Source organism: Oncorhynchus tshawytscha, linkage group LG12 (genome assembly GCF_018296145.1).
Source record: "Oncorhynchus tshawytscha isolate Ot180627B linkage group LG12, Otsh_v2.0, whole genome shotgun sequence".
Classification (NCBI taxonomy): Eukaryota; Metazoa; Chordata; class Actinopteri; order Salmoniformes; family Salmonidae; genus Oncorhynchus; species Oncorhynchus tshawytscha.
Genome location: NC_056440.1, coordinates 17,924,942 through 17,952,285, shown reverse-complemented (window position 1 = coordinate 17,952,285; position 27,344 = coordinate 17,924,942). Strand labels below are relative to the sequence as shown.

General features: G+C 43.4%; 1 protein-coding gene across 1 annotated transcript in view; it reads left to right on the top strand.

Moving 5' to 3' along the window:
• Window positions 1-27,344, top strand: part of LOC112262641 (protein patched homolog 1-like) — a 152,568-nt gene that overhangs the window by 104,628 nt on the left and 20,596 nt on the right. The window contains 6 exon segments of the mRNA XM_042331416.1: window positions 18-89; window positions 91-652; window positions 1,312-1,621; window positions 10,095-10,237; window positions 16,613-16,796; window positions 23,021-23,301. Coding sequence (XP_042187350.1) covers window positions 18-89; window positions 91-652; window positions 1,312-1,621; window positions 10,095-10,237; window positions 16,613-16,796; window positions 23,021-23,301 — 1,552 coding nt within the window.

Genomic DNA, 27,344 nt, shown 5'->3' with positions numbered 1-27,344 from the left:
TGTCTGTGTCCCTCCAGCCCTTGCGTTAACAGGGTGATCCAGATCGAGCCCCAGGTCCACGTGGACGGAGCGGACAGCAGTCGCTACAGCCCCCCCCCCCTCCTACCACACCACCCCTCCCACATACAGCAGCTCACCCCCGTCCTACAGCAGCCATGGTTTCTCCCAGCAGACTCAGATCACCATGCAGTCTACTGTCCAGTTGAGGACAGAGTACGACCCCAGGACTCAGGCCTTTTACACTACGGCCGAACCCAGATCGCAGATCTCCGTACAACCCTTCACACCCACGCCTGTCGCCACTGGCCCCGCCAACAACCCCAACACCAGTCACGGAAACAACAACCACCACAGCAACCATCTCAGCCGGAGTGGGAGTAGCAGTGGTCACGTCAACAACCACGGTAGCCGTGGTTCAGGCTCGGTTCCTTCTCCTCCCCAGTCATCCTCTGGCATCCCCACTGTCTCCCCCCAAGCGGGGGAAGTGCTGTGTGTGTCGGGGGAGAGTGCTAGCTCCACCAGGGATCTGCTGTCCCAGTTTGGAGGGGCCTCTCTGGGGCTGCGCTGTCTGGAACCCCATTGCTCCCAGTGGACCTTGGCCTCCTTTGCCGAGAAGCACTACGCCCCCTTCCTACTGCAGCCCACCACCAAGGTCAGTCTGTCTGTCTCTCTGTGTGTGTACGTGTTCCTCACTAGCAGTGGCTAACTCTCCCAGCCTGCTGAGTCAGAGCTAGTTAACCACAGAGCTAGCTCTGTTCCAGTACGTTCTATTATTCATATCTCTTAGGCATAGGGTGCCATTTTAGAAACGGTCACACCACGTAGCCACCACTATCAGGACCTGTTTTACTATTCCAGTTAGTGACCCATCTCAACACTCTAGCAAGTCTAATGTAGTGTCTGACTACCCGGCTTTCAGTCTGTGGTCAGTATCGGACTAAAAACACTTCTCTCTTCTCTCCTGGGTGGGCCCTTAACCTGACCTCCTGACCTGACTGACTCAGCCTGTAGTCAAACACTACATTAGTCTTGCTAGGGTGTTGAGATGGGTCACTAACTGGGATAGTAAAACAGGTCCTGATAGTGGTAGCTACGTGGTGTGACTGCTTCTAAAATGGCACCCTATTCCCTATATAGTGCACAACTTTTGCACTTAACACTCATCTCCAGTTCACATTGGATGTTTCTGTGGTTGCTGGACATCAGTCTGTAAAGGACCACCCGTGTTTGGTGTAGTGCACTTATCTCCCTCAATCACCCCCTCCCTCTTCCCCCCTTGACCACCCTCCTCCCTTCCATCCCTCACTCCAGGTGGTGGTCATCCTGTTGTTCCTGGCCCTGCTGGTGGTCAGTCTGTACGGGACCACACGGATGCGGGACGGGCTGGAGCTGACCGACATCGTTCCCAGGGAGACCAGTGAGTACGACTTCATCGGGGCCCAGTTCAAGTTCTTCTCTTTCTACAACATGTACGTGGTGACCCAGCGGGCGGAGTACTCCCAGGCCCAGCCACTGCTCTACCAGCTGCACCACAGCTTTAACACAGTCCGCTATGTACTGAGAGAGGACGACGGACAGCTACCACGCATGTGGCTCCACTACTTCAGGGACTGGTTGCAAGGTGAGCCAGGAGGGGCGATACATATACAGTACATAGAAATATACAGGCTTTCACACACACACACTTTGTCCTCATTAGCTGCAGTTGTTTTCCAGCAACATGAACTAAGCCTAGAGGCTCTGTGAGGACAAGTACACGACACTAGTGAGGGTTGTACATGTGTATATTCATCTGTGTCTGCGTGTGCATTTGTGTGTGCGTGTGTGGCTGGGCGGGAGCTGAATAGTGGGTGAGTTACAGAGAGCTGTGTTTAATATTGCTCGGTGAGAGATGGCTGGACCAATTGGACCCAGACAGCGAGCAGGGGGAGACTTTACACCTTTCTGTCCCAGAAACAAGCTACTGGCCAGGTGGAGCAGACAGGGGAAGAGGGGGAGGCCAGGAGGAGAGAAAGAATGAAGTGGAGATAGAGAGCATGAAGGAGAGAAATTAAGAGGTAGAGAGAGATATTCTCAGCTAGTTCTACTTGAAAGAAAAAAAAACATGTCAGAGTTAAATACTGTGTTTGTCCTGCTCTTATACAAAGCACTAAGTAGCACGGTGTGTCCCAACGTCTTTTAACAAGGCATTTGGTGAAGTCTCATAGTGTAGTGCGGGGGAGAAATGTGTGTAATTAGACAATCATTATCCCTCTGTGTGTGTGTAGGGCTGAAACAGAGGCACATTGACTAATAAACTGTGGATTACTAGTCTCACAACTCAAACATTTGAAAGAGATTGAACACTTTCAACACTTTGTGCTGAGATTCCAGATCAAGCAGACACAAGCATGCAAACAAACCACAGCCATAAAGGTTTTGGATAGGGTTAAATGTTGGTACTCATTCTGAATGGTTAAGGTAAGGGTAAAGGTTTTGGATAGGGTTAAATGTTGGTACTCATTCTGAATGGTTAAGGTAAGGGTAAAGGTTTTGGATAGGGTTAAATGTAGGTACTCATTTTGAATGGTTAAGGTAAGGGTAAAGGTTTGGGATATGGTTAAATGTAGGTACTCATTCTGAATGGTTAAGGTAAGGGTAAAGGTTTCGGAGGAAAAACAATACTGCTTAGATGTTTTGGAGTCTGATAACTCTGAGGAGGACGTTGGGAAAAATATATATTGGGTATTGGGTAGACTGTTATCCCATTTCATCAATCCCCAATCCTTAGGTAAAGCTGTACAGTGCAACATGAATGTCAATACAGACAATAGGCTGACTGGGGAGGTGATTACACACTGTCACAGTCCCGCAATAAGAGCTACAACGCTAATATTTGTGTAAACTATTCACAGTTTTGTTCTGTGGGTGTCACCGAGTAGATTGATTGCTACATTTCATTGCTTCACATTCCAACCTTTTTAACATTACCTAGTCTAAGTATTGCATGATTCCACCAATTGTAACCTTCTGCATCTCTTTCAGAGAGGTAATTTTATTTTGAAGGCAAACCTCAAATTCCACTACTGTGCATAATCCTTATTGTGGCTAGCTTTACAACACATAACCCGGTCAGGCCGAGTCTCACTAGTCGGATGAAGCTAGCTGGCTGCTTATAATGTTAGCTTTGGGAAACAGGGTTAAGTAGCTGGCTAGCTATTTATTTTCATGAACTGAAGTTCAACTTAAATAGGCAAACAACAAGCGGCAACCTAGCTAATACTTACTCACAATGACTCTTAAATCCTTGCTAAGAATAGTGGAAATGACTGCAGTTTCTACTGGTCATCGTTTTCAGGCTGGTTGTATTGGTGCTAGCTAGGTACCAAGCTAAAGCTAGCTAGCTACCCCAGACGTTGCGGTCAAACAAACAATGCTTTTACCAACGTGGCATTGTAAGCACATCATTTGTGGTCAGTGTTTGCTTGTTTGCAGACATTTTTGCAAATCTTTTGACAGTGCTACTGTATCATTTTTGACACGCAAAGACCCAAACGGCGTTCCATAGTATGTATGTTGTGAAGCTAATAGCAGTGACGCTATTATTGTGTAACTCCGGTAGGGCAACATCTGAAAAGTAGCGCACTTGGTAGTGTGTACCGGTGCTCGACCAGTCGGCGAAAGCCAACATCACTCACGACAGAGAACAGTTGATTGTCAAGGGCAATGAATTCCATTATCTTGGCTTTAATGGATTTCGCCTTTGAGTTGTCTCGCTGAAATGTTTTTTACTCTTTCAAATGACTGCTCGACTTGTTGACTGCTCGATACACACAGCTGACATTGTGTGGGCTAGGTTAGGAATGCTGTGTTTCATTGTGTAGAGCAAAATTTTACGTGGCATCATTACGTCATATACCTACAGTGGTTTACGAAAATATTCACCCCATTGGCATTTTTATTATTTTGTTGGCTTACAACCTGGATTTAAAATATTTTCGGGGGGGTTTGTATCATTTGAATTAAAAACATGCCTACCACTTTGAAGATGCAAAATATTTTTTATTGTGAAAAAAATGGGGTGGCGGGGCAGCAGGTAGCCTAGTGGTTAGAGTTTTGGGCCAGTAAGCGAAAGGTTGCTAGATCTAATCCCCGAGCTGACAAGGTAAAAATCTGTCATTCTGCCCCTGAACAAGGCAGTTAACCCACTGTTCCTAGGCGGTCATTGTAAATAAGATTTTTTTCTTAACTGACATGCCTAGTTGTGTAAAGGTAAAAGAATAAAATTAAAATAAGAAATAATACAAAAAAACTGAAAATGTGAGCGTGCATAACTATTCACCCCCCCAAAGTCAATACTTTGTCGAGCCACCTTTTGCAGCAATTACAGCTGCAAGTCTCTTGGGGTATGTCTCTAAAAGCTTGGCACATCTAGCCACTGGGATTTCTGCCTGTTATTCAAGGCAAAACTGCTACAGCTCCTTCAAGTTGGATGGGTTCCGTTGGTGTACAGCAATCTTTAATTCGTACCAGATTCTCAATTGGATTGAGGTCTGGGCTTTGACTAGGCCATTCCAAGACATTTAAATGTTTCCCCTTAAATCACTTGAGTATTGCTTTAGCAGTATGCTTAGGGTCATTGTCCTGCTGGAAGGTGAACCTCAGTCCCAGTCTCAAATGTCTGGAAGACAGGTTTCCCTTAAGAATTTCCCTGTATTTAGCTCCATTCATCATTCCTTCAAATCTGACCAGTTTCCCAGTCCCTGCCGATGAAAAACATCCCCACAGCATGATGCTTTACTGTGGGGATTGTGTTCTGGGGGTGATGAGAGGTGTTGGGTTTGCTCCAGAGATAGCGTTTTCCTCAATGGCCAAAAAGCTCAATTTTAGTCTCATCTGACCAGAGTACCTTCTTCCATATGTTCAGGGAGTCTCCCACATGCCTTTTGGCGAACACCAAATGTGCTTGCTTATTTTTTTCATTAAGCAATGGCTTTTTTTCTGGCCACTCTTCTGTAAAGCCCAGCTCTGTAGAGTGTACGGCTTAGTGGTCCTATGGACGGATACTCCAATCTCCGCTGTGGAGCTTTGCAGCTCCTTCAGGGTTATCTTTGGTCTCTTTGTTGCCTCTCTAATTATGCCCTCCTTGCCTGGTCTGTGAGATTTGGTGTGCAGCCGTCTCTTGGCAGGTTTGTTGTGGTGCCATATTTTTTCCATTTTTTTATAATGGATTTAATGGTGCTCCGTGGGATGAATACTTTTGCAAGGCACTGTACATTATATAGGTATGCATCGGTTTTTAATAACATTGCTGCTAAACTAGACATTCCAATATGTTCACCGATATATCATGCATCCCTAGTTAGAACTGTAACTTAACAGACATTTACCTAGTGCCAAAAAATACATTGAATGTAACGTTGATACTTCTGTTGGTCTAGAATGTGTAGAACATGGTTCTGTTTTTGATGTGGTCATGATTGTGTGTTCAGTTCTGTTTTGTAGACTAGAGTGGGGTTGTGTTTAATATGTTGTGATGTATGGTTATGATATGGTTATGTTAAGGTTGTTTTGTGATGTTTGGTTATGTTATGGTTATCTTATTGTTGCTTTGTGCGTTATGATGAATAGTTTTGTAACATGGTCTCAGAGCATTTCATATTATTCTGTAAGTATATTACAAATTACAATTCATATGATGTGTTATGAATTACAATTTGCACAATATGTTACAAATTTGCCAAACGAATGATATGTTCTGAATCCCAATTTGTTTTGCTATCGTTAGCTAGTTGGCTAACGCTAATATTCGCTAGCTCTATGGGTTAGGAGTTAAGGTTAGGTGAAGGGTTAGCTAAAAGCTTTAGGTTTAGGGGAATGGTTTGCTAAAAGGGTCCAGATTAGTCTTAGGGGAAGGGTTAGCTAACATGTTACAGTATGTAGTTGCAAAGTAGCTAAAAAGTAGTAAGTCGTTGCAATGTTTGTAATTAGCTAAAATGCTAAAGTTGTCCATGATGAGATTCGAACATGCAAACTTTGGGTTGCTGGACGTTCGTGTTATACGTCTGACCAACCACCTTCCTTTCGTTTTTGCCATAGTATGTTTTGCCGTAGCCCAGTCAAATGACCTAGTTGCCTCATGGGTGGAATGTTATTAATATTTTTTATAATTTCATAATGAATAAACATTGTTTAAAAACACCTGCTGAAAATCCGTTGTTTCTATGTCAAACAGTTTTGTTATATTTCAGTCTTCTGTGATGTATATAGTGTAATATTGGGATGCAAACTCAAAATGGAATACATTTCAACTCTATATCTGACATGGTACAGGTGATTTCTTTTTCTACGCCCATAACAAACGCTGACACTACACATCCAAGTATATCGGACCAAATTATGAAAGACAAGAATTCTGTAAAATCAGTGTGGAAGAGGTGAAAAGATTATTGTTGTCTATCAACAATGACAAGCCACCAGGGTCTGACAATCTAGATGAAAAATGATTGAGGATAAAAGCAGACAATATTGCCACTCCTATTTGCCACATCTTCAATGTAAGCCTACTAGAGAGCATGTGCCCACAGGCCTGGAGGGAAGCTAAAGTCATTCCGCTACCCAAGAATAGAAAAGCCCCCATTACTGGCTCAAATAGCCAACCAATCAGCCTGTTACCAACCCTTACTAAACTTCTGGAAAAAATGGTGTTTGACCAGATACAATGCTATTTTCCAGTAAACAAATTGACAACAGAATTTCAGCATGCTTTATAGGGAAAGACACTCAACAAGCACAGCACTTACACAAATGACTGATGATTGGCTGAGAGAACTTGACGATAAAATGATTGTGGGGGCTGTCTTGTTAGACTTCAGTGCAGCTTTTGACATTATTGATCATAGTCTGCTGCTGAAAAAACATATGTGTTATGGCTTTAAACCCCCTTCTATAATGTGGATAAAGAGTTACTTGTCTAACAGACACAGAGGGTGTTCTTTAATGGAAGCCTATCAAATATAATCCAGCTAGAATCAGGAATTCCCCAGGGTAGTTGTTTAGGCCCCTTGCTTTTTTCAATTTTTACTAACGACATGCCACTGACTTTGAGTAAAGCCAGAGTTTCTATGTATACGGATCACTCAACAATATACACGTCAGCTACTACAACAACTGAAATGACTGCAACACTCATAAAAGAGATGCAGTTAGTTTCAGAGTGGGTGGCAAGGAATAAGTTAGCCCCGTAAGGTTCTGCTTTTCTTTTCTTAGTCAACCTTGTGTTCTTTTTCGTTGTGTTCTTGAACGTAGCCCTGTTTCTGGGTGTTCTTAATTTTTGTTCATTGATTTCACCTGTGTTAGTTTCTCACCTGGTCTCATCAGCTCCCTATTTAGTTCAGTTTTTTCTGTTTGTAGGGTTGTGAGGTATTGTTTGTTTTTGACTGTCTACCTGTGTTTGACCATTGCCTGCCTGTGACCATGATTCCTGCCTTCTGTGAAGGTGGTGAGGGTAGGCAACAACATCTCCTCCCCGCTGATCCTCAACACTGGGGCCCCACAAGGGTGCGTTCTGAGCCCTCTCCTGTACTCCCTGTTCACCCACGACTGCGTGGCCACGCACGCCTTCAACTCAATCATCAAGTTTGCGGACGACACAACAGTGGTAGGCTTGATTACCAATAACGACGAGACGGCCTACAGGGAGGAGGTGAGGGCCCTCGGAGTGTGGTGTCAGGAAAATAACCTCACACTCAACGTCAACAAAACTAAGGAGATGATTGTGGACTTCAGGAACCAGCAGAGGGAACACCCCCCTATCCACATCGATGGAACAGTAGTGGCGAGGGTAGCAAGTTTTAAGTTCCTCGGCATACACATCACAGACAAACTGAATTGGTCCACTCACACAGACAGCATCGTGAAGAAGGCGCAGCAGCGCTTCTTCAACCTCAGGAGGCTGAAGAAATTCAGCTTGTCACCAAAAGCACTCACAAACTTCTACAGATGCACAATCGAGAGCATCCTGGCGGGCTGTATCACCGCCTGGTACAACTGCTCTGCCCTCAACCGTAAGGCTCTCCAGAGGGTAGTGAGGTCTGCACAACGCATCACCGGGGGCAAACTACCTGCCCTCCAGGACACCTACACCACCCGATGTTACAGGAAGGCCATAAAGATCATCAAGGACATCAACCACCCGAGCCACTGCCTGTTCACCCCGCTATCATCCAGAAGGCGAGGTCAGTACAGGTGCATGAAAGCTGGGACCGAGAGACTGAAAAACAGCTTCTATCTCAAGGCCATCAGACTGTTAAACAGCCACCACTAACATTGAGTGGCTGCTGCAAACACACTGACACTGACACTGACTCAACTCCAGCCACTTTAATAATGGGAATTGATGGGAAATGATGTAAATATATCACTAGCCACTTTAAACAATGCTACCTTATATAATGTTACTTACCCTACATTATTCATCTCATATGCATACGTATATACTGTACTCTATATCATCGACTGCATCCTTATGTAATACATGTATCACTAGCCACTTTAACTATGCCACTTTGTTTACATACTCATCTCATATGTATATACTGTACTCAATACCATCTACTGTATCTTGCCTATGCTGCTCTGTACCATCACTCATTCATATATCCTTATGTACATATTCTTTATCCCCTTACACTGTGTATAAGACAGTAGTTTTGGAATTGTTAGTTAGATTACTTGTTGGTTATTACTGCATTGTCGGAACTAGAAGCACAAGCATTTCGCTACACTCGCATTAACATCTATTAACCATGTGTATGTGACAAATAAAATTTGATTTGATTTGATTTAATAAACATCTGCCGCGCACTGCGCGTGAATCTACACATTTTTCATTCATTCATTACAAGCCCTAAATATTTCTGAAACGAAAAGCATTGTATTTGGAACAAAACACTCACTAAACCCTAAACCTCAACTGAATCTTGTAATAAATAATGGGGAAACTGAGCAAGTTGAGATAATTAAACTGCTTGGACTAACACTAGATTGTAAACTGTCATGGTCAAAACATATTGATACAGTAGTAGCTAGATGGGGAGAAGTCTGTCTATAATAAAGCGAAGCTCTGCCTTCTTAACAACACCATCAACAAGGCAGGTCCTACAGGCCCTAGTTTTGTCACACTTTGACTACTGTTCAGTAGTGTGGTCAGGTGCCACAAATGACTTCGGAAAATTGAAATTGGCTCAGAACAGGGCAGCACGGCTGGCACTTGGATGTAAACGGAGAGTTAATATTAATATGAATGCCAATCTCTCCTGGCTGAAAGTGGAGGAGAGATTGACTTCATCACGAGTTGTCTGTTTGAACTACTGGCACACAGCTTGGACACCCATGCATACCCCACAAGAGGTCTCTTCACAGTCCCCAAGTCCAGAACAGACTATGGGAGGCACATAGTACTACATAGAGCCATGACTACATTGAACTCTATTCCACATCAAGTAACTGACGCAAGCAGTAAAATTAGATTTAAAAACCAATTTTAAAAACACCTTTTAGAACAGCGGGACTGTGAAACAACACAAATTTTGTCACCGACACACACACACACACACACACACACACACACACACACACACACACACACACACACACACACACACACACACACACACACACACACACACACACACACACACACACACACAAACGAAAACATACGCACTATACATACACATGGATGTAGTACTGTAGATATGTGGTAGTGGTGGAGTAGGGGCCTGAGGGCACACAGTGTGTTGTGAAATCTGTGAATGTATTGTAATGTTTTAAAATTGTATAAACTGCCTTAATTTTGCTGGACCCCAGGAAGAGTAGCTGCTGCTTTGGCAGAAGCTGATGGGGATCCATAATAAATACAAATACAACAATGTGTGTGAGGTGTATACTTTTGTGATTTAGCCCACTGCAGTAATTATTAACCTTCTATCTTATGTAACCATATCAAGCATAACGTATACTAATTTACTAATTTATTGTCCCGGACGTCTAGTCTATGAGACCAGTCTGGGTTTTGTTATGGTTGTGTTATGGTTGTGGTTGTGTGTCTACAGCTCTGCAGGAAGCATTTGACCAGGACTGGGAAGCAGGTTGGATCACACAGAGCAGCTACAGGAACGGTTCAGACGACGGGGTCCTGGCCTACAAACTACTGGTACAGACCGGGCGCAGGGAAAGGCCCATCAGCGTTAACCAGGTGAAAGACATGTATTAATACCAGACTAAACTTCAACCAGGTGAGATCCATTTATTAATATCAGGCTAAACCCTTGAACTTCAACCAGGTGAGAGCCATTTATTAATATTGGGCTAAATCCTTTCACTTCAACCAGGTAAAAGCCATTTATTAATATCAGGCTAAACCCTTGAACTTCAACCAGGTGAGAGCCATTTATTAATATTGGGCTAAACCCTTTCACTTCAACCAGGTGAAAGCCATTTATTAATATTGGGCTAAACCCTTTCACTTCAACCAGGTGAAAGCCATTTATTAATATTGGGCTAAACCCTTTCACTTCAACCAGGTGAAAGCCATTTATTAATACCAAACTAAACCCTTTCACTGCTTCAGGTGAGACTGGTCTCCAACCCATTTATTAAAACAGAGTGAGTTTGTGATCAAAACCCATTTCAACTAGGTGGGAGTACAGTATACTGAAAACCCTTTATCTGAACCAGGTGGGTTCTGGATCGTATGTCATTCACTTTAACCAGGGCATAACTTGATGATTACTCCCAAGCAAGCCTGTCTGCCTGTCAAGAAGGCATGTTGATGCTCTGTAACGTTCTATTATCATGTCCTTCTCATCTCTTGTCCTGGCATGTAGCAGTGGTACAGTAGGATTGTACAAAATGAGATTTGACAAATCTTTGGAGAATGGGATACTGAGTGGGTCTTTGTGTGTAATGTGCGTAGTAACTCTTTTGACTTGACTTGGGGTTAGTAGGCCAGGTAGGTCGGCCTACCAGAGATTGTATGAATTTTCCTTTTGTTTTGTGAGTCAGTTATGAATAAATGATTAGAGTTAATCTCAAGTGACCTCAGTCGCAAGTTAGATAAAAATAAACGGTCTAAAGGAACTATGGAAATGAGGGTCTCTCTCTCTCTCTCTCTCTCTCTCTCTGCCTCTCTCTCTCTTGATTTTTACCAAGCCCAGAAATGTTAAGCCCTTACCGGGACTGCAAACCATCCTCTGAAAAAGCTATTAAGCCACTTTCTGCTATCTACAGGCTAGAGATGCCCGACTCTAACCATAGTGTGTCTTTGTGTTCCCTTCTGCTTCAGATAAGACTGTGTAACAGCTTTACCGTGTTCCGAGTTCCTAGCTGGGTGTGATAGTAAGCTGCTAGACAGAGGAAGGGGAAATAGATTACAATATAACGCCTCCTGGAGTCTCTCTAATTGTGTAGCCTAGCAGTAATTCCCAAATGGTGATCTGCTATAGATGTTGTTCTGTTAGTTAGAAAGGCTTTTGCCTTTGGTTGGTTGTTGGTGAACAACTGGCCTAAACAGTCAGGGCCTGGGAGGAGTGCCGGCCGTGCTCCATGGGCTTCCCATGACAGCTTAAAGACATACAGTTGTCACGTATCCTTAATGCAAGACAGACCTCTCTCTCTTTCCCCCTCTCTCCTCTTTCTCTCTCTCTCTCCTCTTTCTCTTTCTCTCTCTTCTTTCTCTTTTCTCTCTCTCTCTCTTCTCCCCCCTCTCTCTGTTAATTTTCTCTGTTCTCTGCTGCCACATCCCCCTTCAATGAGTGAAGAGGAGCTGAGACCTACTTGATCTCTTTCAGACAACACTCTGTGTGTGTGTGTGTGTGTGTGTGTGTGTGTGTGTGTGTGTGTGTGTGTGTGTGTGTGTGTGTGTGTGTGTGTGTGTGTGTGTGTGTGTGTGTGTGTGTGAGAGAGAGAGAGTACGTGTGTGCATTTTTGTGTCAAGGTGTGCATGCATATACTATACAGTAGTAACTGTATTTTTTCCCCCTTTCAAATTTATAACAGATATTTTCCAACCCCAGCAAACCACAGCTTTCTGGGGAGGGTTTCCTTATGACCGAGGGTATTATATGGGAGCTGGCGATGTGTGTGTTTCAGAGACAGAGATAGAGGGTAGGCTTCGAGGGGACTCCTACGGTAGATACACCTATAACTAATCTCTTGGCAGTAGTGTGGAAACCTACCAAAAAAGGGACTATGCCAGTTCTGGACTTACTAGATTTACACATCTGGTTTTTCTGGATCTATGTCAGGTAATGCAATGGTGAAAAATGGTACAGCAACCATTTTGGGAGAGGGTGTGGATGACCACACACCATAAGCGACAACAAATTAATTCCCGTTTAGACAACTTCCTGGACAAAATGTTTCACTGTAATAGTGAGTGTAAACTTGGCAGAAGAAAACCTAAACTGTATATTTGACCTTTCAGCTTCCCTATCAAATCAAAAATTTCAAGAAAATTAACAAGAATGACAAATGGTTTGATGAAAAATACAAAAACCTATGAAAGAAAACCTGAGCCTGCGCCTCAGTACGGTGAATCACTAAAACAATACAGAAATACACTACAGAAAAAGATAGAACAGCATGTCAGAGACCAGCTCAATGCAACTGAAGAATCCATGGACACTAACTACTTCTGGGAAAACACTAAACAAACAACAACATGAAGAGTTATCTATCAAAACGGAGATGTATGGGTAAACCCCTTCTCCAATATTTTTGGCCATATAACAAGAACAAAAAGCAAAAACATAAACATGATCAAATACAAATCTTAGAATTTACTATTAAAGACTACCAGAACCCACTGGATTCTCCAATTACATTGAATGAACTACAGGACAAAATACAAACCCTTCAACATTAAAAGGCATGTGGTGTTGATGGTATCCTCAATGAAATTATCAAATATACAGACCACAAATTCCAATTGGATATACTTAAACTCTTTAACATCATCCTTAGCTCTGGCATCTTCCCCAATTTTTGGGACCAAGGACTGATCACCCCAATCCACAAAAGTGGATATAAATTTGACCCCAATAACTATGCGTCAACCTTGGGAAAATCCTCTGAATTGTCATTAACAGCAGACTCGTACATGTCCTCAATGAAAACAATGTACAGAGCAAATTTCAAATGGGCTTTTTACCAAATTACCATACGGCAGCCCACGTATTCACCACACCCTAATTGACAAACAAACAAACCAAAACAAAGGCAAAGTCTTATTTGTTGCCCTCAATAAAGCTTTTGACTCAATTTGGCATGAGGGTCTGCTATACAAATTGATGGAAAGTGGTGTTGGAGGAAAAACATGCGACATTATAAAATCCACGTACACAAACAACAAGTGTGTGGTTAAATTTGGCAAAAAAAACACATTTCTTTCCACAGGGCCGTGGGGTTAGACAGGGATGCATCTTAAGACCCACCCTCTTCAACATGTATATCAACGAATTGGTGAGGGCACTAGAACAGTCTGCAGCACCCGGCCACACCCTACTGGAATCTGAAGTAAAATGTCTACTGTTTGCTGATAATCTGGTGCTTCTGTCCTCAACCAAGGAGGGCCTAGAGCAGCACCAAGATCTTCTGCATAGATTCTGTCAGACCTGGGCCCAGACAGTCAAGGACTGGGAAGCGGGTCGGATCACACAGGCACAAATAATGGTGTTCCAAGAAAGGTCCAGTTGCCAGGACCACAAATACAAATTCCATCTCGACACCGTTGCCCTACTAGCACACAAACGACTATACATATCTCGGCCTGAACATCAGCGCCACAGGTAACATCCACAAAGCCGTGAACAATCTGAGAGACAAGGCAAGAAGGTCCTTCTATGCCATCAAAAGGAAGATAACATTTAACATACCAATTAGGATCTGGCTAAAAATACTTAAATCAGTCAAAGAGCCCATTGCCCTTTATGGTTGTGAAAATGAGAAAATCTGCATGCATAATTCTGCAAAAATATCCTCAGTGTACAATGTAAAACACCAACTAATGCATGCAGAGCAGAATTAGGCTGATACCCACTAATGATCAAAATCCAGAAAAGAGCCGTTAAATTCTACAACCACCTAAAAGGAAGCAATTCCCAAACCTTCCATAAAAAAACCATCACCTACAGATAGATAAACCTGGAGAAGTCCACTAAGCAAGCTGGTCCTGGGGCTCAGTTCACAAACAGACCCCACAGAGCCCCAACCAAATCATGAAAAAACAAAAAGATGATTACTTGACACATTGGAAAGAATGACCAAAAAAACTGAGCTAACTAGAATGCTATTTGGCCCTGAACAGAGAGTACGCAGTGGCATAATACTTGAGCAATGTGACTGACTCAAACATAAGGAAAGCTTTGACTCAGTGAACATAGCCTTGCTATTGAGAACGGCTGCCGCAGGCAGACCTGGCTCTCAAGAGAAGACAGGCTATGTGCACACTGCCCACAAAATGAGGTGGAAACTGAGCTGCACTTCCTAACCTCCTGCCAAATGTATGACCATATTAGAGACACATATTTCCCTCAGATTACACAGACCCACAAAGAATTGGAAAACAAACCCAATTTTGATAAACTCCCATATCTATTGGGTGAAATACCACAGTGTGCCACCACAGCAGAAAGATGTGTGACTAAATACAACCCATATTTATGTTTATTTATTTTCCCTTTTGTAACTATTTGCACATAATATGACATTTGAAATGTCTTTATTCTTTTTTAAGCAGTGTTTACTGTTAATTGTTATTGTTTATGTCACTTTTATTTATTATCTACTTCACTTGCTTTGGCAATGTAAACTTATGTTTCCCATGACAATAAAGCCCTTGGAGAGAGAGAGAGAGAGCGAGAGAAAGAGCAACAGAAAGGGAAATAAAAGGATTGGGAAAGAGACAGAGAGGAAACAGGTACGAGAAAGGGAGTGAGGGAAAAGAGGGGGGACAGGAGAGGGGAAGGGAGCAAGCATGGTAAGGTGTGTGAGAGAGAGAGAGAGGCTGCCTTTGCTACTGCTATCAAGAGCCCCTCAAAAAAAAGAGCCCTTTTGTCCTCTGTCTGGATCTGACTGTGATATAGGACATTCTGGGTATCCGTGGGGGTCAGGAGAAGCAAGCGCAAGCAACATTTGTACAGATGATGTGTTATTTTTATGTTTTACTTGATTTGCAGGGTGGCATTCTCTTCAGTGTTAACAGCAAGGTTAACTGCACACAGACGCACATAGGGACTCCAGACAATTTTTTTATTGTTACGCTATCTGAGAAGGGTGAGTGGCGTGGAGCGGTGTGCAGTAATGGCTGCACCTCTCAGGAGGTAGCTAGCTACTAATCACCGCTCTCACAAGGGAGGGAGCTACAGCCCTCGGAGAGTCCCGAGGAGGGAAGCTAGCACTAGCCCATAGGCTAGTTAGCTCTGTGGGGAGAAGGAGCTACAGTAGCTAGCTGATTCTGTTAGGGAATGGAGTTAACTTAGTTGTAAAATAAATGTGCTAGCTAGTTTGATGTGATGAAGAAGTGTGCTATAATAGTTGTAAAGTTCAGGAGCTAGCTACTAAGGCTTGAGCTATAGCCATGGGAGGGAGGGTAGCTAGCTGTTGTGGAAGTGAGGTAACCAAATAGTTGTGTAGGGGAAATTAGGTAGAATTGTGAGAGAAAGTAGAGAGGGAATCTAGTAATCTCTCATAGGACTGGGAGGGAGCACACTGTATCAGGGCTGTGCGCGCTAGCCCTTGCTCGCTAGTTCTATTGGAGAGGTGGTTACATACACGTTACATACACGTTACATGCATGCTTTTTTGTTTTCTCAGAAGACTAACACATCTGACTGCACCTGAAAAGCTGATTTGGCATTTCCATGTTTAAATTTAGGCCTAATAATTCTTTGAAGCTCACCGAGAAATACGGGAATTTTCAGAAGGCACCAGTGTTTGACTGTTTACTTTTCTTTGGGTTGGAGAGAGGGAGAATTTTTTCGCTTATTTTTAAAGCGGGTGCGTTTTCTCATGATCATGCATAGATATAATTTCTGCGGTGGGTTCATCTGGAGGAAGTTTTGGTTGACACGTTGTTTCTACAATTCACGCCTGTTGCTAACCACCAATATCTCTCCTCCTCTCTCTCCTATTGCCTCCTCCCTCTCTCTCCTATTGCCTCCTCCCTCTCTCTCCCCCCTCCTCCCTCTGCTCCCCCCTCCTCCTTCTCTCCCCCCCTCTTCCTTCTCTCCCCCCCACCCCCCTCCCCCCTCTCTCTCCCCCACCCCCTCCTCCCTCTCTCCACCCCCTCTCCTCCCTCTCTCCACCTCACCTTCCCCCTCCTCCCTCCCCCCTCCTCCTTCTCTCCCCCCCACCCCCTCCTCCCTCTCTCTCCCCCACCCCCTCCTCCCTCTCTCCACCCCTCTCCTCCCTCTCTCCACCTCACCTTCCCCCTCCTCCTTCTCTCCCCCTCATATTCCCCCTCCTCCTTCTCTCCCCCCTCACCTTCCCCCTCCTCCTTCTCCCCCCCCTCACCTTCCCCCTCCTCCTTCTCTCCCTCTATCCTTCTTTTCAATTATGAACTATTCTCTAGCTGACTAGGCAGCGCTTGGTGGATGCGGATGGCATCATCAACCCGGTGGCATTTTACATCTACCTGACTGCGTGGGTCAGCAACGATCCGGTGGCATACGCAGCCTCGCAGGCCAACATACGGCCCCACCCCCCTGAGTGGCTCCACGACCGCACAGACTCCATGCTCGAGACACGGCTCAGCAGTGAGTGACCGATCACAGCACACTTTACTACCACAAACACCTTTCAATGGCCAATCATATCAGACACGCTTTTTTGCTCGCAATAATTATTTAGCACACTGGCCTACAGATTTGTCAATTGAATTAAAAAAGAATAAGACTTTATTTAAGAAGTGTGCAGGAACTGTTTTTATCTGCCTCTGGTACCTCTGGTAGCTCATACTGCTTTATGGTGACATGGAGCTATCCATCTGTTTGTATCGCTAAACACACTCATATACATTTATGAACGACTTGTTATGTTTTGTGGCCTAACTATTCCATGGGTCATTTCACCTTGAGTATAACATTTTTACTTATTTTGCTCAACTTCACTTCCATAGGCTTTTATTACATTTGAGCTGCAGTTATTTTAGAGTACATGTTTGTGCCATTCCATCTGTGGAGTTAATTACTTGTATCTACTTTCTGGTTTTAACTGAAGTAGTTTACAGTATACTGAGCTGTGTGTGTGTGTGTGTGTGTGTGTGTGTGTGTGTGTGTGTATGGGGGGGATAGCACGCTGTGGTACTCTAATGGTGCCTGTGGTGAATATCATAACTCTTACCACAACAGGCCGCTATGGATCACACACACACACACACACACTTAAAACTCTGTGACCCCAGAACTGCCTACACCCTGTTCTCATTTCCTTACCACACACACACAGAGAGTGCGCGCGCACAAAGGAAAGGGAAAGACAATTATTGGGAAAGAGAAAGAGAGGAAAAGGGTGTGAGAAAGAGAGTGAGGGATAAGAGGGTGGACAGGAGAGGGGAAGGAAGCAAGCATGGGAAAGAGAGAGAGAGGCTGCCTTTGCCTTACAGGGGGGAAGATGTGATTGGATAACAAGCAGTGAGTGTAAATATGATTGGCTAAGCAGGGTAGAGTGCTTGGCTGTACAGGAACCCCCTGGAGCAGAGCAATGTTGGCAGAGCTCCAACTCCCAGTCCTAATGGACATTTGTAGTGGAGATTATAATGGGCCAAACCATGTTAGCAAGTAGTGCTGGCTGACCCTCCAGGCACTAGAAAGCACACACACACACACCACAGAGAGTCTTTGCGGTGTCATTTCTTGGATGTTTTTGATCAAACTTGTGTTTTTGAAAGAAAAGTCCTAGGTAAAACAATATGGACTGGATTTTATAGTGTGAGTGTGGTGGATATAAGATATTATAGTGGGGGTGTGGTGAGTATAACATATTATAGTGGGGGTGTGGTGGGTATAACATATTATAGTGGGGGTGTGGTGAGTATAACATATTATAGTGGGGGTGTCGTGAGTATAACATATTATAGTGGGGGTGTGGTGAGTATAACATATTATAGTGGGGGTGTGGTGGGTATAACATATTATAGTGGTGGTGTGGTAGGTATAACATATTATAGTGGGGGTGTGGTGGGTATAACATATTATAGTGGGGGTGTGGTGAGTATAACATATTATAGTGGGGGTGTGGTGGGTATAGGATATTATAATGGGGCTGTGGTGGGTATAGGATATTATAATGGGGCTGTGGTGGGTATAACATATTATAGTGGGGTGTGGTGGGTATAAGATATTATAGTGGGGGTGTGGTGGGTATAACATATTATAGTGGGGGTGTGGTGGGTATAACATATTATAGTGTGGGTGTGGTGGGTATAACATATTATAGTGGGGGTGTGTGGTGGGTTTAAGATATGGTGGGGTGTGGTGGGTATAACATATTATAGTGGGGGTGTGGTGGGTATAGGATATTATAATGGGGCTGTGGTGGGTATAAGATATTATAGTGTGGTGGGTATAAGGTATTATAGTGGGGTGTGGTGGGTATAATATATTATAATGCTGGTGTGGTGGGTATAAGATATTATATTGTGGTGTGGTGAGTATAAGATATTATAGTGGGGTGTGGTGGGTATAAAATATTATGGTGTGGTGAGTGTAAGATATTATAGTGGGGGTGTGGTGGGTATAAGATGTTGTGGTGGGTATAAGATATTATAGTGTGATGGGTATAAGATATTATAGTGGGGATGTGGTGGGTATAAGATATTGTAGTGGGGGTGTGGTGGGTATAAGATATTATAGTGGGGGTGTGGTGGGTATAAGATATTATAGTGGGGGTGTGGTGGGTATAAGATGTTGTGGTGGGTATAAGATATTATATTGGGGTGTGGTGGGTATATGTTATTATGGTGTGGTGGGTATAAGATATTATGATGGGATGTGGTGGGTATAAAATATTATATTGTGATGTGGTGGGTATAAGTTATTATCGTGGGGTGTGGTGGGTTTAAGATATTATATTGTGGTGTGGTGGGTATAAGATATTATATTGTGGTGTGGTGGGTATAAGATATTATAGTGGGGTGTAGTGGGTATAAGATATTATAGTGGGGTGTGGTGGGTATAAGACATTCTAGTGAGGGTGTGGTGGGTATAGGATATTATAATGGGGCTGTGGTGGGTATAAGATATTATAGTGTGGTGGGTATAATATATTATAATGCTGGTGTGGTGGGTATAAGATATTATATTGTGGTGTGGTGAGTATAAGATATTATAGTGGGGTGTGGTGGGTATAAAATATTATGGTGTGGTGAGTGTAAGATATTATAGTGGGGGTGTGGTGGGTATAAGATGTTGTGGTGGGTATAAGATATTATATTGGGGTGTGGTGGGTATATGTTATTATGGTGTGGTGGGTATAAGATATTATGATGGGATGTGGTGGGTATAAAATATTATAGTGGGGTGTGGTGGGTTTAAGATATTATATTGTGGTGTGGTGGGTATAAGATATTATATTGTGGTGTGGTGGGTATAAGATATTATAGTGGGGTGTAGTGGGTATAAGATATTATAGTGGGGTGTGGTGGGTATAAGATATTCTAGTGAGGGTGTGGTGGGTATAAGATATTATATTGTGATGTGGTGGGTATAAGATATTATAGTGAGGGTGTGGTGGGTATAAGATATTATATTGTGGTGTGGTGGGTATATGATATTATGTCGTGGTGGGTAAAAGATATTATGGTGTGTTGGGTATTAGATATTATAGTGGGGTGTGTTGGTATAGGATATTATAGTGGGGTGTGGTGTGTATAAAGTATATTAGTGTGGTGGGTATAATATATTATAGTGGGGGTGTGGTAGGTATAAGTTATTATAGTGTGGTGGGTATAAGTTATTATAGTGTGGTGTGGTGGTATAGGATATTATAGTGGGGTGTGGTGTGTATAAAGTATATTAGTGTGGTGGGTATAAGATATTATAGTGGGGTGTGGTGGGTATAAGATATTATAGTGGGGGTGTGGTGGGTATAAGATATTATAGTGTGGTGGCTATAAGATAGTACAGTGGGGTGTGGTGGCTATAAGATATTACAGTGGGGTGTGGTGGCTATAAGATATTACAGTGGGGTGTGGTGAGTATAAGATATTATAGTGGGGGTGTGGTGGGTATAAGGTATTATAGTGGGGGTGTGGTGGGTATAAGATATTGTGGTGTGGTGGGTATATGATATAATGGCGTGGTGGGTATAAGATATTATAGTGTGGTGTGGTGGGTATCTAATATTATAGTGTGGTGGGTATAATATATTAAAGTGTGTTTTGGTGGGTATAAGCTATTATAGTGGTGGTGTGGTGGGTTTAAGATATTATATTGTGGTGTGGTAGGTATAAGATATTATAGTGGGTTGAGGTGGGTATAAGATTTTATAGAGTGGTGTGGTGGGTATAATATATTATAGTGGGGATGTGGTGGGTATAGGATATTATAGTAGGGGTGTGGTGGGTATGATATATAATATTGTAGTGGGTATATGATATTATGGTGTGGTGGGTAAAATATATTATATTATGGTGTGGTGGGTATATGATATTATGGTGTGGTGGGTATATGATATTATGGTGTGGTGGGTATATGATATTATATTATGGAGTGGTGGGTATATGATATTATGGTGTGGTGGGTAAAAGATATTATGGTGTGGTGGGTATATGATTTTATATTATGGTGGGTATATGATATTATAGTGGTGGTGTGGTGGGTATAAGATATTATAGTGTCTTGGTTATAAGATATTATATTGTGGTGTTTTGGGTATAAGATATTATATTGGGGTGTGGTGGGTATAAGATATTTTAGTGTGGTGGGTATAAGATATTATAGTGTGGTGTGGTGAGTATAAGATATTATAGTGGGGGTGTGGTGGGTTTAAGGTATTATAGTGGGGTGTGGTGGCTATAAGATATTATAGTGGGGTGTGGTGAGTATAAGATATTATAGTGGGGGTGTGGTGGGTTTAAGGTATTATAGTGGGGTGTGGTGGGTATAAGTTATTATAGTGGGGGTGTGGTGGGTATAAGATATTGTGGTGTGGTGGGTATATGATATACTGGTGTGGTGGGTATAAGATATTATAGTGTGGTGTGGTGGGTATCTAATATTATAGTGTGGTGGGTATAATATATTAAAGTGTGTTTTGGTGGGTATAAGATATTATAGTGGTGGTGTGGTGGGTATAAGTTATTATATTGTGGTGTGGTAGGTATAAGATATTATAGTGGGGTGTGGTGGGTATAATATATTATAGTGGGGATGTGGTGGGTATAAGATATTATAGTGGGGGTGTGGTGGGTATAAGATATTATAGTTGGGTATGGTGGGTATAAAATATTATAGTGGGGTGTGGTGGGTATAAGATTTTATATTATGGTGTGGTGGGTATATGATATTTTGGTGTGGTGGGTATATGATATTATGGTGTGGTGGGTATAAGATTTTATATTATGGAGTGGTGGGTATATGATATTATGGTGTGGTGGGTAAAAGATATTATGGTGTGGTGGGTATATGATTTTATATTATGGTGGGTATATGATATTATAGTGGTGGTGTGGTGGGTATAAGATATTATAGTGTCTTGGATATAAGATATTATATTGTGGTGTTTTGGGTATAAGATATTATATTGGGGTGTGGTGGGTATAAGATATTTTAGTGTGGTGGGTATAATATATTATAGTGTGGTGGCTATAAGATATTACAGTGGGGTGTGGTGGCTATAAGATATTACAGTGGGGTGTGGTGAGTATAAGATATTACAGTGGGGGGTGTGGTGGGTATAAGATATTATAGTGGGGGTGTGGTGGCTATAAGATATTATAGTGGGGTGGCTATAAGATATTACAGTGGGGTGTGGTGGGTATAAGATATTATAGTGGGGGTGTGGTGGCTATAAGATATTACAGTGGGGTGTGGTGAGTATAAGATATTATAGTGGGGGTGTGGTGGCTATAAGATATTACAGTGGGGTGTGGTGGGTATAAGATATTACAGTGGGGTGTGGTGAGTATAAGATATTATAGTGGGGGTGTGGTGGGTATAAGATATTATAGTGGGGGTGTGGTGGGTATAAGATATTATAGTGTGGTGGCTATAAGATATTACAGTGGGGTGTGGTGGCTATAAGATATTATAGTGGGGTGTGGTGAGTATAAGATATTATAGTGGGGGTGTGGTGGGTTTAAGGTATTATAGTGGGGTGTGGTGGGTATAAGGTATTATAGTGGGGGTGTGGTGGGTATAAGATATTGTGGTGTGGTGGGTATATGATATAATGGTGTGGTGGGTATAAGATATTATAGTGTGGTGTGGTGGGTATCTAATATTATAGTGTGGTGGGTATAATATATTAAAGTGTGTTTTGGTGGGTATAAGATATTATAGCGGGGGTGAGGTGGGTATAATATATTTCAGTGGGGTGTGGTCGGTATAATATATTATAGTGTGGTGAGGTGGGTGTAAAAATGCTATAAAGGGGTGTTGTGGGTATAAGGAAGCTGAGGGCACATGACGTGACATGGGGAGAATGACGTTAGTTTAGAACATGTGTCTTAGAGAGAGAGAGAGATGATGATGATGATGATTCAGGTTGTAATAGTATCAACTTCTGGCCTGCTGCCATTAGCCCATCACTAGGCTGAGGCTGGAGAGAATGGATCCCCCCCACACACTCTTACACGCACACATACATGTCAGTATCTACCAAGGCTCATGGGACCATGTTCTAGCTCTGCCCACCAGCCAGTCCCGATATTCATTTGTGTGGTGAGGCAAAGTGAGTTGGTGCTGAAACATGGTGCACTTGTTTGAACTCTACCGTTCTTGCACCTTTTCAAAACCTCTACCCCCCCCTCTCTGTCTAGTTCCTGCTGCCGAGCCCATCGAATATGCACAGTTTCCATTCTACCTCAACGGGCTCCGCGAGACCCCCCAGTTTGTGGAGGCCATCGAGTCGGTGCGAGCCATCTGCAGTAACTACAGCCGCCAGGGCCTACCCAGCTACCCCAATGGCTACCCCTTCCTCTTCTGGGAACAGTACGTAGGCCTCAGACACTGGCTGCTGCTCTGCATCAGTGTGGTGCTAGCCTGCACCTTCCTCGTCTGTGCCCTCTTTCTGCTCAACCCCTGGACTGCCGGCATCATTGTGAGTACTCACAGGCTAACGCAGAGAGATACACACACACACTCAGAGAGATGCACACACAGATGCATACAGCCACCCTTTGCCTTGACGACAGCTTTATACACTCTTGGCATTCTCTCAACCAGCTTCACGTGGAATGCTTTTCCAATAGTCTTGAAGGAGTTCTCACATATCCTGAGTACAACTCATCCCAAACCATCTCAATTGGATTGAGGTCAGGTGATTGTGGAGGCCTGGTCATCTGATGTAGCACTCCATCACTCTCCTTCTTAGTCAAGTAGCCCTTACACAGCCTGGAGGTGTGTTGGGTCATTGTCCTGTTGAAAAATAAGTGATAGTCCAAATAAGCGCAAACCAGACGGGAAGGCGTATCGTTGCAGAATGCTGTGGTAGCAATGCTGGTTTAGTGTGCCTTGAATTCTAAATAAATCTCTGACAATGTCACCAGCAAAGCACCATCACACCTCTTCCTCCATGCGTCACGGTGGGAACCACACGTACGGAGATCAGCCAATCACCTACTCTGCGTCTCACAAAGACACAGCGGTTGGAACCAAAAATCTCAAATTGGGATTCATTAGACCAAAGGACAGATTTACAACAGTCTAATGTCCATTGCTCGTGTTTCTTGGCCCAAGCAAGTCTCTTCTTATTATTGGTGTCCTTTAGAAGTGGTTTCTTGACAGCAATTCAACCATGAAGGCCTGATTCACGCAGTCTCCTCTGAACAGTTGATGTTGAGATGTGTGTGTTTATTGAACTCTGTGAAGTATTTATTTGGGCTACAATTTCTGAGGCTGGTAACTCTAATAAAGTTTTCCTCTGCAGCAGAGGTAACTCTGGGTCTTCCTTTCCTGTGGTGGTCCTCATGAGAGACAGTTTCATCATAGCACTTGATGGTTTTTGCGACTACACTTGAAGAAACTTTAAAAGTTCTTGACATTTTCCGCATTGACTGATCTTCATGTCTTAAAGTAATGGTGAACTGTCGTTTCTCTCTTCTTATTTGAGCTGTTCTTGAAATAATATGATCTTGGTCTTTTACCAAATAGGGCTATCTTCTGTATACCACCCCTACCTTGTCACAACACAACTGATTGGCTCAAGTAGGAAATAAATTCCACAAATTAACTTTTAACAAGGCACACCTGTTAATTAAAATGCATTCCAGGTGACTTCCTCATGAAGCTGGTTGAGAGAATGCTGAGAGTGTGCAAAGCTGTCATCAAGGCAAAGGGTGGCTATTTTGAAGAATATAAAATATGTTTTGATTTGCTTAACTTTTTTGGTTACTACATGATTCCATGTGTTATTCCATAGTTTTGATGTCTTCATTATTATTCTATACAATGTAGAAAAGGGTAAAAATAAAGAAACCCTTGAATGAGTAGGTGTGTCCAAACTATCGACTGGTACTGTATATATGAATAAAAAAAATAAGAAATGACCAAAGTTACAATAGATTGCCATAGATTTTCTGTTAATTACCCAAATTCCTGAAAATTCCGGTAATTTAGGTAGCTTTGCAACCCTACTCATGTGAATGCACACACATGCAAACGCACACACATTATAAAGCGGCATTCTTTTTGCATTGAATATATGGGCAGAATGTGTGTTGACATCCTATATCAGTATAAAGTCCATTTTCATAAATCTGTCAGATTAGACTCCTGTAAAAGGAGACTTCCTTATTACAGAACATTCCAATCCATCAGTTTTAAACCTCCACTCCCATACACTGTGTGACTGTGGGAGTGTGGAGAGGAGAGAGAGGAAGGTAGGGAGGAGAGAGGTGGAGGAGAAGGAAAGGAGGACAGGAGTGGTGAGTGGAGGAGAGGGAAAGGAGGACAGGAGTGGTGAGTGGAGGAGAGGGAAAGGAGGACAGGAGTGGAGAGGGAAAGGAGGACAGGAGTGGTGAGTGGAGGAGTGGTGAGTGGAGGAGAGTAGTGGTGAGTGGAGGAGAGGGAAAGGAGGACATGAGTGGTGAGTGGAGGAGTGGTGATTGGAGGAGAGTAGTGGAGGAGTGGTGATTGGAGGAGAGTAGTGGTGAGTGGAGGAGAGGGAAAGGAGGACAGGAGTGGTGAGTGGAGGAGAGGAGTGGTGAGGAGAGGGGAGGAGTGGTGAGTGGAGGAGAGGTAAAGGAGGACGAGTGGTGAGTGGAGGAGTGGAGTGGTGGAGTGGTGAGTGGAGGAGTGGTGAGGAGAGGAGTGGAGTGGTGAGGAGGGGAGTGGGGGAGTGGTGAGTGGAGGAGAGAGAAAGGAGGACAGGAGTGGTGAGTAGAGGAGAGGGAAAGGAGGACAGGAGTGGTGAGTGGAGGAGAGGGAAAGGAGGATGAGTGGTGAGTAGAGGAGTGGTGAGTGGAGTGGAGGTGAGGGAAGGGAAGGGAGGAGAGGGAAGGAAGGATAGGAGTGGTGAGTGGAGGAGAGGGATTGGAGAAGTGGTGAGTGGAGGAGAGGGATGGGAGAAGTGAGTGGAGGAGAGTGGTGAGTGGAGGAGAGAGAAGGAAAGGGAGGAGTGGTGAGGAGAAGAGAGACGGGGAGTGGAGGAGAGGAGATCATGCTGCTGTGTTTTTCTAGCCTGTCCTGCCCCAGTGTTTATCTTGTGCTGTTGTGTTTAGTCTACTCTGTCTCTCCCAGAAACGGACCTAAAATAAATGGGGATAGGACACAAGTTACCCAAGCAACCCCCACTCCCACCTAAAATACAGCCCGTTTCCCTATTTCTCTCCTACACATGTGCTGTAGGGGTTTCCAGTGATACACACATACACACACATGCACTCAGAGTTAATTTGGAAAGTATTCAGAACTCTTGACCTTTTCCACATTTTGTTACATTACAGCCCGATTCTAAAGTGAAAACAGTTTTTATTGACATTTTTTACAAATGTATAAAAATGAAATACCTTATTTACATAAGGTGCATCTTGTTTCCATTGATCATCCTTGAGATGTATACTCCAATCAAGTTGTAGAAACCTGTGGTGAATTAAATTAATTGGACATGATTTGGAAATGCACACATCTGTCTATATAAGGTCCACAGTTGACAGTGCATGATCAGAGCAAAAACCAAGCCATGAGGTCGAAGGAATTGTCCTTAGAGCTCCGAGACAGGATTGTGTCGAGGCACAGATCTGGGGAAGGGTACAAAAAAGTGTATGCAGCATTGAAGGTCCCCAAAAACACAGTGTCCTCCATCATTCTTGAATGTAAGAAGTAACAGAGCTGGCCGCCCAGCCAAACTGAGCAATCAGGGGAGAAGGGCCATGGTCAGGGAGGTGACCAAGAACCTCATGGTCAATCTGACAGTGCTCCAGAGTTTGTCTGTGGTGATGGGAGAACCTTTCAGAAGGACAACCATCTCTGCAGAACTCCACCAATCAGGCCTTTATGGTAGAGTGGCCAGACGGAAGCTAGTCCTCAGTAAAAAGCACATGACAGCCCGCTTGGAGTTTGCAAAAAGGCACCTAAAGGACTCTCTGACCATAAGAATCAAGTCTGTTGAAACCAAGATTGAAGTCTTTGGCCTGAATGCCAAGCGTCATGTCTGGAGGAAACCTGGCACCATCCCTACGGTGAAGCAATGTGGTGGCAGCATGATATGAGGATGTTTTTCAGCAGCAGGGACTGGGAGACTAGTCAGGATCAAGGGAAAGATGAACAGAGCAAAGTACAGAGAGATCCTTGATGAAAACCTGCTCCAGAACCTCAGACTGGGGCAAAGGTTCACCTTCCAACAGGACAATGACCCTAAGCATACAGCCAAAAATACACAGGAATGGCTTCGGGACAAGTCTCTGAATGTCTTTGAGTTGCCCAGCCAGAGCCCGGACTTGAACCAGATCGAACATCTCTGGAAAGACCTGAAAATAGCTGTGCAGCGACGCTCCCCATCCAACCTGACAGAGCTTGAGAGGATCTGCAGAGAACAATGGGAGAAGCTCCAAAAATACAGGTGCCAATCTTGTAGCGTCATACCCAAGAATACTTGAGGCTGTAATCACTGCCAAAGTTGCTTTAACAAAGTACTTTGAGTAA